This window comes from Balaenoptera borealis (assembly GCF_965194805.1).
Source record: "Balaenoptera borealis genome assembly, chromosome: 21".
NCBI classification, from domain to species: Eukaryota; Metazoa; Chordata; class Mammalia; order Artiodactyla; family Balaenopteridae; genus Balaenoptera; species Balaenoptera borealis.
Window position 1 is genome coordinate 26,964,297 of NC_138880.1, and position 12,414 is coordinate 26,976,710.

The window sequence follows — 12,414 nt, forward strand, 5'->3', positions numbered from 1 at the left end:
TTCTCCAGAATTACAGATGTAAGTTCCCAGATTGTAGAAATACGAATTCAAAGCAGGTTGAGCATGAATCCGCCACGAGACATGTACAATTCCAACTGCCGAGCACAGCCCACTGTGAATATCTTAACAGCAACAGGAGCGAGGGCGCAGTCACCCGGGAGGAACTGCAATTTGGGAAAAACAGCAGCTTCTCGACAGGCTGGGACACAGCAGGATAATGTTCCCAAAGTGCCGAAGAAAACTCGGTGTTCCAGCCCAGATCTTCACATCCAGCCAAAGTCTTGTCCTTAAACAAGAGAGAAACAGGCAACCTCAGACGCAGATTGGAGAGCTTGACCGCTTGTAGACCCTAGAGGAACAGTTCAAGGAAAGGGGTACTGAACCCCATAGAAGGCAGGAAGGAGTAGTGAGCAAGTGAACTGACCCCCTCTGACCCCCCTGAGGGTGTTAGCACAAACTTAGAGCCCCCTTTGCCCGAAAGGCGTGATGCAGAACACCCCAAATGAAATGTCAGGAAACCACGTCTGGCAGCATCTCAGCAAACAAGCCAAAGCCCATCCTAACCCTGGAGGTTTGTCTCCAGAGTTCAGGTATCTTTCAACATTGGCTGGTTCTTTAAATGTCATTTCCCACAGAACCAGGCAAATGACACAAACCATACGCTCATCCTGATACACGCTTTGAAGGTACTTGGTACCATGCCTTCCAGTGTTAAAAACTCCTGACAGGAGGGAACTTTCCCAGCCTAATAGAGGACGTGTTCTTAAAACCGACAGCAAACTTCCTAATTAAAAGCGTGGATTCATTTATTCATCCCACAGATGCTTTGGACACTGTCAGGTCCCCAGCACTGTTAGGGCCTCAGCTAACGGAGGCCACCTCCCGAGATTCCTACATGACAGGAGACCCTTCGGCCCTCTTTCTACATAAACCTGCCAGGTCCTTAGAATAAGTGTGCTCCGGGGTAGTTATTTAAGTACCTGCTGCAAATAACGTGGAGACTAAAGGCAGGTTGCTGTAAAACCAAGTTTGAAATGCATTTTTGAGTAATTGATCCTCCCTGGTAGACCTTTCCCAGCGCAGATGGGCTGATCTGGGGTCTCCTGGGGTCTCAAAAACCAAATGGCAACAGAAGGTGGGCTGGCGGTGCCCCTGCCGAAGGTGACAGCTGTTCTGTTAGACCAGTGTGTCCCCTCTGCAGGCAGTGCCTTTGGCATTGTATCTGGCGGCGTAAACAGATGTGCTCTTCACTAATTCTAAGATGACTGATGTGATGAAGATATTTAAATACAGTCACAGGTTATAGGTACTGTGGGCTTATTTTAGCCCAAAAGCAACAATTATAGTTGTTTGCAGTAAGCTTCACTTGGATTCATATTTGAATATCTCTATCATCCATCTGTCTGTGATCTGTTAATCTGTCTGTATGTCTAATCTGTTTCTATTCCATACATTGATCTAAAGAAAATTTTCCTTTGTCAGACGTTCTCTATGGGCAAGACATCATTTGGTATAATTGTGGTGGCTTCTCATAGACCAGTGGTCCTCAGGACGCGGATGGGGCTGGGGGTTTATCAGAGCTTTGTCACCCCACGCCCGTCAGTCCAGCGCCTTTCTGGGGTGGGGGGGGCCACACCTGAGGTTCCGTTCCTCCAAGCTCTTCCGAGGTGCCAGCTCCCAACGATGTGGTCAGATGACGAACGTGCACAGACAGAACAATAGCCAGCGAGGGTCTACGTTTTAAATTTCCTTTTGGCATTTGTGCATTCAGATGAAATGATTTATGATGACGTTGAGAATGGAGATGGAGGTGGAAACAGCTCCCTGGAGTACGGGTGGAGTTCGAGCGAATTTGAGAGCTACGGGGAGCAGAGCGACTCGGAGAGCAGAGCCGGGGCCCCCCAGCCCTTCCTGCGCAGCGACCACAAAAAGCAAGTACGTGTCCCGTCTGTGTGCCTGAGAGACAACACGTTCGCACGTGGACCTGTGGACGGGACTATAAGATGTCACTTTCACTCGCGTACTATTTTAAACAGTCGTTTTTTAAGCTGCTGATATGTGCTTCGAGAAAAGCACTGGGTGTTGGCAAAAGAGAAGGCGCCCCTTATTTCACATAATAGAATCTCGGCCGGATGGGAAAATTAAATTTATATAAACTAAATCCCTCCAAAGGCCCTAAGCGGGTTCGCTATCTTGAATAATTTACGTACATAAGCATTCCCTGGATATTTGGTTGTGTACCCATAATGCTGTCCGTGCCCAGCCCGCTGCGGGGATGGAGCCTGGCCGGGTGGGACACAGCACAGCCCTGCTGTCCTTTACGGGATGTTTTGACCCTCAGTGTTCCCAACACAAACAGGAAGATATAAAAATAGAACGTGGTTACAAAAGGATGTTACAGGACGAAAGCGCTTGAGCTGCCCAGGAGCACCGTAAAGGGAGGGAGTGTGTGTGTGTGAAGCTCCCGAGACGAGGGTCCAGGGAGAAGCTCCAGGCTGCGAGAGTGGATTCCAGGGCTGGAGGTTGTAGGGTGGGGACCTGAGAGAGGCTCTGCTGAGGGAAACCACCCCACTGACGTGGCCGGTGTCCAGTGGTGACTGGCCAGCCCGAATACTCGTGTCGTTGGGTGTTTTGGCTATTGGTAAAGGGGTGATTCACACTGCCGTCCACGGGCATGTCAGCACGCTCCGTGTCCTTTCTGTGTGAGGTCTAGATGCAGGCTGCACGCTGGTGGAGGCTGTGGCTAGTGCCGCGTCATCACGGCAGAATCGATATGTCACGGCGGGATCGATCAGTAACGCCTCCCCCCGCCTGCACCCCCGTAACCAGGCCGATGGGCCCCTGGACGTGGCCTCCGCGTCGGTGCGGCTGACAGATTACTGCGGGCGCTTAGTGTTCGCATAGTCTGTAATCTTGTCCTGAAACTCAAGAAGAATCTACCAGTTGGTGGTGGTCAACCCAGCTACTCAATATTACTAACAAGCTTTCCCCAGAACTTAGCTGTCTTCTGTCACCAGAGTTATTACAGCTGAGACTTAACCAGTGAATGAAGCTACAGCTGTAATTTTAAACGGAGCTGGTAACTAAGGTGACACTTGGCTTGTTACAGCCGAGTCCAACATTCCAGGTTTAAATGGAGGTTTTAAATATGGCACTGGGGCCTGATTTCAGCAGGATGGGGCACCCAGTGGGGCCTTGGAGAGCGGTTAAAACACTCCTCAATTTCGTCTTCAGCGGGCCTGGTAGATGACGTGCAAACTGGGCTGGTCAGGCGATGGCCCCTGAGCCGTGGGCACGATTACTGAGTGGAGACTCTGCCCTCTTGGCCGTCCAGCTGGACCCGTGTTCCCAGATGCACCACCGGCAATGCCGACAGAGGAGGCCGGGTGGCCCAGCAGCAGAGACGGTGGAGGGCCAGCCCCGGGCAGCCGTGAGTGCAGAGTCTTCACCGGGTCCAGCACGCATCCGTCCGGTGGGGCAGCGGCCCGAGGGCAGCTCTAAGGAGTACCAAGTTTGCTAGTTTAAAAAGTCATATTTCAGAAGCTGCCAAAATCACACCGTTAAGTCGTTTGAGACTCACCTCATAGTCTCAGATTTTATAAAACAATTGCTGAGGTGTCCTTGTCTGGGTTGACATGGGAAACACTCACTAAGGAGCGGGGGCCTCGGTTTGCATATTGGAGACGTTTGTGATCACGTGAGGAGTGAATTACAAGATTTCACCCCATCCCCGTGGGCTGCAGAGAAAGTTATGTCAGTTCGGAGACTTAAAAATCTACGTGGTCCTCCCCAATTCATTTCCCCCATCAATACAATCTTGAATTCAAGCTTCTTTCGCTTTGGTGCTGACACAACGGAATAATTTTATATATAGTTCTACAGTTTTGATCATTTTAATTTCACCAAAACGTAAAGGCGTGATGGTGCCCACATTCTTCTGTGCATTTACTTGCTCTTGTTTAGCATAGAAGAGTCTCCAGTCTGGCTCACCTGGAGTCTGCCTTCTGATGATGTGTTTTCCTCACTCATGTGTTTATTTCTCGAGAGCCGGTGGGCTAGGAGGGGGGGCCCGGGGCAGTAGGACCTTGGTGCGTGAACATCACCCACCAGACACTGCTCAAGTCCTTTCAATGTAAGATTGTCTCAAAGCACCGGAAAGAGCGTGTTGTGAAAAGCTTGTATCTCTTTGTACTGTAGCTTTCCCATGACCTAACCCGCTTAAAGGAGCACTATGAGAAAAAGATGAGACATTTGGTGGCAAACGCGGTGGGCGCGGTAGAGATTCAGCAGCTAAAGCACAAACATGAACTGAAGGTAGTGTGGTTCACGCTGAAAACGCTTCTGCAAAAAGCAGACTGTCCTTTAACGAGAAAACGCAGCCCCAGAGCTGGCCAGTTCTGCCGGGGTGGTGGTTCTCACGGTGCGGTCCAGGGAACCCCAGGGCCACCCGGGCAGTGGCGAGTTCCTGTCAATTCCGGGGCATCTTTCGCCTCCGTCCCCCCACGTGTGGATGGAGGCCCCAGGGCGTGACCCACGCCTGCTGGGACGTGGGATCCACCGTCTCCACGCCAGACGTGAGGCAGGTTCCCCCAAGTGCAAAACAATGCACTTTTTTTGTTGTTTTGGAAAATGTAGTAATTTTTCATAAAACGTTACCTGAGACAAAATGTAATAGGTTTAATATTTTTTAAATGAATATTAATAAAAATATTCAACATTTTTCTCAATTTTAACTCCTTATATAGTATAATATAGATAAAGCAGGTAAACCAAAGCCATTTGGGCTGCTCGATGACTTTTCCGAGTGTGAAGGGCTCCTGAGACCACAAAGTTGAGAACTGCTGGGTGTGAATGTCGTGGTGTCCACTGTTTGAGATGTTTTAAAAGGGCACTGTCAAGTAACCTTTCCTTCAGTGGGATCTTCGGCCTTCTGACGTTGTGATTTGTTCACACGTGTTGAAAGGCACTTACCTGAGGCAGGTGTTCACTCAGAAACGTCTCTGGAACGTCACGGCTCTGTTCCACGCTTTTCGGTGCAGGAGCGAAGCCCCCGGAGTCACGGCATCTCCTCCGGCTTGGCGTCGGGCTGGTTCCGTGCAGGAAACAGGCGGAGCCCCTGGGATAATCTGGAGGCCGGGGGTGGTTCCAGGGAGGGGTACGAGGCAGGCCAGCTCAGCAAAGAGAGGGGAATGTGCACATCAGACGGCGGGCAGAGCGGCGAGGAGCAGGTGGGGTGACTCGTCTGGGGCCGGCTGCGCGCTGCCGTTCTGTGCAGGAGAAGCAGGGCCTGGTGTGTCGCCGCAGCTGTGCGACCCTGGGCGGCCGTTCCCCCCGCCCGGAACCCGGCACCTGTGTGGCTTCACCTGGAGCCGGGGCTCAGCCCCCTGCAGGCTCCCTGGCCATCCGTCTGTCCCTAGTTCTCTGACTCCTTGGAGGGAGCGTGGACGGCGTGTGCAGCCGGGGTCTGGGCGGCGGGATCTGGACGACTTGGGGGGAGGGAGCTAAGGAGGGGCGCACAGGCAGCCGGGCGGGCAGGAGCGCACAGGCAGCGCGGGGCATCAGCGGTGGCTGCGGGGAAGTGGGGACGGCGGGCTGCTGTCCAGGGTTGTCAGCAGACGAAGCCGCGTTTGGATGAAGGGATGCAGGAGTCGGAGCAGGCAGAGTGGCTTTGCCGCGTTTAACCTGTTGGGTAGAGTCGGAGCAGGCAGCGTGGCTTTGCCGCGTTTAACCTGGTGGGTAGAGTCGGAGCAGGCAGCGTGGCTTGGCCGCGTTTAACCTGGTGGGTAGAGTCGGAGCAGGCAGCGTGGCTTGGCCGCGTTTAACCTGGTGGGTAGAGTCGGAGCAGGCAGCGTGGCTTGGCCGCGTTTAACCTGGTGGGTAGAGTCGGAGCAGGCAGCGTGGCTTGGCCGCGTTTAACCTGGTGGCTAGAGCGGTGGAGAGCGGCTGGGCATCCGAGTCGGGGTCAGCCAGGCAGTGTGACGTGGATCTGGTGCCCGTCGAGGTGGGTGGTGGCCCAGGGGCACATCCTCAGGGACGCAGCCTAGGGCGCGGGGACAGCGAGGAAATGCAGAGTCGCTCAGGGCTGGAGTTGCGAGTGTCCGGCACCAGTCTGCAGGCTCCTCGGGTGGGAACCCCCCAGGGGCACAGCCCCCGAGTCCAGGGTGCACTCAGCCCCCGAGAGCCCCTCAGCCGGCGCGGCTCTGCACAGACGGGCAACCGGGCAGTGGCCCCGTAGAAAGGGCCGGCGGAGGGAGGCCAGGCGAAGCCCTGGAGGTGAGCGGGCGGGTGTCGAAGCCTCCTCCCCAGGGGAGGATCGCAGGAGGGCGGGGAGGCCGGCACCTAGACAGACCCGAAGGGTGTTGGCTTGTGTCATAAGAGGCCATCTGGGTTTTCTGTAAACGATCAGTCGCTCGGTACCGAGTGGCCAACATCTCAGACGTTAGAGTCTAAAGGATAAGAAATGTGGGTGAAATGCCAAAGCACGTCATTGGAAGCTTTTGGCACTAACGGCCAGTCTAAGTGTTATGCCAGGACCCTGGCTTGAGGGAACCAGGATGGACAAACTCCCCTGCGGGGGCCGGTGGTCCTTCCAACCCTTCAGTCTCCGCGGAGGAGGAGGTCTGCCGACCCCTCCTGCGGGCCGTCCCTCTGTCTGTACCCCGGCAGGTCTCTCCATCTGGCCATTCCTGTGACCATCAGTACGAAGGGCCCGTGAGCCGCTGGACCGGCCTCCAGGGGGAGCCCATGGGAGGCTGGGGAATGCCCAGCGGCTGAGCCGGCTGGTGGGTCTCCAGCCAGGGGCTCCACTGTTTCCTGCCATCTGTCCGTTGACCTTGGGCGAACTGTTCACACCTGTGGCCTCAGCTCTCCGCACTCGGCTTCTGCAAAGCTCTTTGCCAAGTGTTTGTAATAAAAACGAAGACCGACTTTTAAACACAGCAGGAGACTTTTTAAAAACTATGTTAAGGAAGGGCTCTGTTTGTAAATTTGCTTTTCCTTCTTTTTTTTTAACCAGCAAAATCAAAACCAAACAGCCCCAAACCACACACACACACACACACACACACACACACACACACACACACACACACACACACACACAGAGTTTCACAACAGCCAAGAAAGCTCTCCCAGATCAAAAAGCCAATTTCAGATGATATTTCAAGAGCAAACTACTTGACAGTATTCTTTTAAAATGGAGTAAAAGCAACGAGGAGGTTTTACCGAGTCATCCCGCCCTCACCCGGCCTCCCTTCCCCGCAGATGCAGAAGCTCGTGAAGGCCGCCAAGGAGGGCACCAAGGATGGCCTGGAGAAGACAAAGGCTGTGGTGAAGCGGGGCCGCTCCTTCATCAGGACCAAGTCCTTCGTCTCTGCAGGTCCGCGGGGCGCGGCCTCGGGGAGGCTGCCTGGGCCCAGGGCCGGCCCAGGGCAGCGGGGACTCCGGGGGTGGCAGGAAGTTGAGTGAACTCTCGCAGGGGGTGGATTTCGCCCCCCTTAACTGGCTCCCCCCAGCAGTCGGGTGATCGGGGGTCCCCCCGGGGGCTTGCTCTCCCCCCGCAGAGCCCCAGGATTCTCAGCAGGGTCGTTGATAATAGAACACAGTCACGGGGGTGCGTTCACAGTGCCTGGGGCTCCTGGGCACATTTCCTGCCCCCTCACGGCTGAGGCTGAGTACGGTGGGCTCTAAGTGGGGACTCAGGATCCTCTGTGCTGGTGAGAGGATTCCAGAGTTCTCAGGTTTTGTGAAACATTTCACTCAGGGGTAGGAGCCCATGCCGCTTGTGTGTCAGAAAGATAGAGCCTGTCTGGGTGTGTTCACGTCGGCAGCAAGCTCCGGGCGAGGGTTCTCCAGCGTCTGAGCACGTCTGGGCACTGGTGTGGTAGGAGGTACCCCGCTGTGCGGGTAGCTGAGGGTTTACGTGCGGATTGACCGTCCTGACTCTGACTTGGTCCTTTAGAAGCACGTTTCTTTGTTGCCGCTACGAACTTCTGATGTGCAAAGCCAGTGCTGGCTCCGTGCAGGGCTGCTGATAACCGTGCAGGGAGAGGACTTTAAGGTCACGTGTTTCCCCTGCGAATGGCCCAGGAAGACTGTAATTGGCCGTAAAGCCACCTGGGCCTTTAGAGAAGGTGTGATCCTCACGGAGCCCCCAGCCTCTTCGCATAGGATGGAGAGTGTGTCAGGGGCTGAGACGGGCATGTGGATTCTGATAGAGTGTGCTCCCCGGTGGGGAGCTGGCAGCGGGGCAGGTGCCGCAGAGGGGGCCCTTCGTGGGAGGGCACATGGGCAGAGCCCCACAGGTGCAGAGGTTGGGGTTAGGGGCCCCGGAGCCTGGGGGCTGCTCAGAAATGCCGACTCGGGCTCACCCGAGACCCCTGAACTAGGATCGCAAGGGAACAGGGTCCAGGTGCACGGGGCAGGCCGGAAGCCAGCTCCAGGGGGAGAGTGAGTGGAGTATCACAGGATCGTTCCTGGTTTGGGGGGAGGGGGCCCATTACACACACCCCTGAACCCTGCGGCCTTAGCTTCCTGAGCTGTCAGGTGGGAAGCCTGGGCTAAAGTCGCGGCTCTTAGCCCTGGAGTTCACAGGGAGGAACTGGGAGCTCTTACAACTAGCGTGTGCTAGGCCCCCACTCCCAGACCATCAGTGGACCTCTGAGGGAGACGTCCGCACACTGGAATGTTGTGGTTTTTTTTAAAGACTATTTTGTTTTTAGAGCAGTTTTAGGTTCACGGCAAAACTGAGTGAAAAGTACGGAGATTTCCCATAAACCCCTAGCCCCACTCATGCACAGCCTCCCCTCCCCCACTGTCACCATCCCCACCAAGTGGTCCGTGTGTTACAATCGTGAACCTACACTGACACATCACCATCACCCAGAGTCCATGGTTCACATCAGGGCTCACTCTTGCTGTTGTACGTTCTGTGGGTTTGGACAAATGGATAAGGAAACATATCTATCATTATAGCATCATAGAGAGTAGTTTCACTGCCCTAAAAATCCTCTGTTCATCCTTCCCTCCCCCCAAACCTTGGCAACCGCTGATCTTTTTACTGCCTCCATAGTTTTACCTTTTCTAGTTGGACCCATACAGTCTGTAGTCTTTTCAAACTGGCTTTTTTCACTCAGTGATATGCATTTAAGGTTCCTTCATGTCTTTTTGTGGCTTGATAGCTCCTTTCTTTTTAGCTGAATAATATCCATTGTCTGGATGGACCACAGTTTATTTTATCCACTCACCTACTGAAGGACATCTTAGTTGCTTTCAAAGTTTTGGCGATTGTGAATACAGCTGCTGTAAACATCCGTGTGCAGGTTTTTGTGTGGTTGTAAGTTTTTGGCTCCTTTGGGTGAACACCGAGGAGCGTGACTGCTGGGTCATGTGATAAGAGTATGATTAGTTTTATAAGAAAGCACTAAACTGTCTCCCAAAGTGGCTGCACCTCCTGCATCCCCACCAGCGATGACTGAGAGTTCCTGTCGCTCCACATCCTCATCAGCACTTGGTGTTGTCACTGCTCTGGATTTTGGCCGTTCCAATAGGTGTATAGACACTGTAGGTGTTTTAAAGCTCCTCTGACAGTTCTTCTGTGCAGCTAGGGTTTTGTATCTTTGAATTAGATAATCTCCAGGTTCCTATTACCTAAAAATTCCTGTGCTTTTCTGGTTTCTAGCTGTTTTGTGAATTCTTTAGATTACTTAGCTGCATCTAAGTTTTTAGAAATGAATTTAGGGGGCTTCCCTGGTGGCGCAGTGGTTGAGAATCTGCCTGCCAATGCAGGGGACACAGGTTCGAGCCCTGGTCTGGGAAGATCCCACATGCCACGGAGCAACTAGGCCCGTGAGCCACAATTACTGAGCCTGCGTGTCTGGAGCCTGTGCTCCGCAACAAGAGAGGCCGCAATAGTGAGAGGCCCGCGCACCGCGATGAAGAGTGGCCCCCACTTGCCGCAACTAGAGAAAGCCCTCGCACAGAAACGAAGACCCAACACAGCCATAAATAAATAAATAATTTTTTAAAACAAAGTCTATGAGAGGACTTAACCCACAGTCTCCCTCCCTTCTCCGTCTTTAAAAAAAAAAAAAAAAAGAAATGAATTTAATTTTGGTCTAGAATTTTTGATCTTGGGGAAGTTGTGCTTTTTCAGATTTCTAGTGAGAAAGGGAGAAAGTCAGGAGGTTACTAAGTCTCCCTTCATTTTCCCTGACTATTGAGTGTTGGTTCTTAGTCATTCATAGCTGCTTTTCTTTGTTTCTGACTTTGATATGTTATAGATTAAGAAATTGAAATATGTATTTCTACTCTGCCATCTAGGTGTTCAAATGACACCTCTGCTTTTTGAAGTTAGACTTCAAGTATTGAAAATCTCAAATATCGACAAACACCACATTCCTCTTGTGGGAAGGATATTTTCTTGGGTTTGTTAAAACTTCACTTTACTCATTGCTGGGTGGAATGGAGATGTGGAACTGAGGTGTCTGCCCAAGGCGTTGCTTTGACAGCCAACTTTACTGCGCTGTGATGTTATATCCTGTTTCAGTGTCAAACAAGCACATTCTGTCTTCCTTTAAGACCACAGATCCTGTCTTGAAGAGGAGCAGAACTTGTTCATCGACGTAGACTGCAGGCACCCGGAAGCCATCCTCACCCCGATGCCCGAAGGCTTGTCTCAGCAGCAGGTAGGATGCGTAGGGCGGATACCCCCGTGTTTGTACCAGGACGGCTGTGCTGGCTGGGAATTACCTGCTGGCACAGACTCCCAGCCATTCCATCCACCTGGGCTCCTCCACTGGCCTCTCCTGGTCCAGCAAGGAAGGGGTTAAGCCAGCAGCGGTCCTAAATATTTTGAGTATCAGCCCCAGTGTAATTGTGAAAATGAGTGGAATGTCTGCATTCTTTGTGAGGGTCATTTATACTCATTCACACTGATGTGACGTCTCTACAAAGGGACTGGATGTGACTGTGTAAAATGTGTGTGTGTGTACATAGTGCCTGAGTCTGAGATTAAAAGATAGATTTCCAGCAACTCACGAAGTTAGCCGAATATCAATGAATTTCTTCATCTCTGAAAATACTGTAGGTAGCAGAGGGAAGATATTCCGTGGTTTCCATTTGATTATCTTTGGGTAAAAGGAAAGGAAAGCTTCAGAAACAAGGGCGTCAGAGACAAGGGCATACCACAGAGTTGGGGGCACTGGGGGGAGGGGTTGATGGTTTTGGGTGGGGTGTGATTTGAGTTTTTCCCACGTGGGCAGCCTGATGCAGGTCATGGAGACTGAGAGAGATGACAGATGATGTAAATAGATGATGTAGGTAGATAGACGTAGGTGGGTGATAGGTATACAAGGTGGTTGATAGACGCATGCATCATACACACGACACGCGTGCACAGATGTGGCGTGCAGACAGAACCACATAAAAATCCTCTGTGGTAAGTTCAGAGTCGAGTAAGAAAGATGACAAGCTGTTGAAAAGGCTGCCAAGGGGCTGTTAGCCATAGGCTGGAGTAGGAAGCTGGCACTTGGTTGGGTTGCAGGGGGCAGGAGAGCAGGGTTGAAGGTGCTAGTGAAGTGCCTGGTGTGTGGGTGCTGGGCCGTGAGAGGCCGGGCTCGTGTGCTCAGGAGGGGACACGTCAGGCAGGTGTAAGAGTCACTCCCCTCATCCTTGCATGCCCCCTGTGGAGCGCATTCACATGACGACACCCAGGTCCAGAGGGGCCTCGTGGTCAGGCAGCATTGGGCAGCGGGCGTGGCCGGGTCCGGTGCCCCCCTGGATCCCGCGTCCTCAGCTCCCTCGTGCTCCTGGGGTTGAAATGTGGCCGCGTTGCTGGCAGGGACGGGTCGATGGTTTTTGCAGGAGCAGAGAGGCTGCTCTTCACTGACCCCCTGCTAGCTGCCCAAGTTCCTGGCTCGCCCACCTTCTTTTAGCCTCACAAGTCTGAAAAAGGGCATCGATTGCTCAAAAATACTCTTGATGTTCCTGGAGGCCTCCCCTGGGGCTCCAGGACTTGGGTCCTCTTCCCGGACAGCGTGGGGTCACGTGGTCGGGAGGCACGTGGAGCCTCCCCGTGGGGCCCCCGCGGGTGAGGGACTGTGGCCGCCTTGCAGACGCATGTGGCCGCGGGGCGTCCCCGGCCAGGCCGAGACTTGGAGACAGCAGGGGCGTGCGGGTCGGCCAGGGGACGGGGGACAAGGGAGTTTTGAGCCCGCAGGGTCTCAACAGACACACACACCTGCCAGTCAGTTTTGTCCCCCAGAGGGCCGGGTGGTGACAGCGAGGACGGGTCCCTGGTGCAGAAAGGGCACCTCTGTAGGCGCCCCCACCCCGGCCCAGTTCCCACCCCGGGCCCCGCACTGGGGCAGGGGAGACTCCGGCCAGGCTGCTCACTTGTTCCGCGAGCGCCGTCCT

At 53.6% G+C, this 12,414-nt stretch overlaps 1 protein-coding gene across 1 annotated transcript in view; it reads left to right on the plus strand.

The window, feature by feature from the left end:
• ARHGEF10 (Rho guanine nucleotide exchange factor 10) overlaps positions 1 to 12,414 on the plus strand; it is a gene marked incomplete at its 5' end in the record, with an annotated part of 87,926 nt that overhangs the window by 29,092 nt on the left and 46,420 nt on the right. The window contains 4 exon segments of the mRNA XM_082375163.1: positions 1,772 to 1,935; positions 4,198 to 4,314; positions 7,264 to 7,378; positions 10,579 to 10,685. Of these exon segments, the coding sequence (XP_082231289.1) occupies positions 1,772 to 1,935; positions 4,198 to 4,314; positions 7,264 to 7,378; positions 10,579 to 10,685 (503 nt within the window).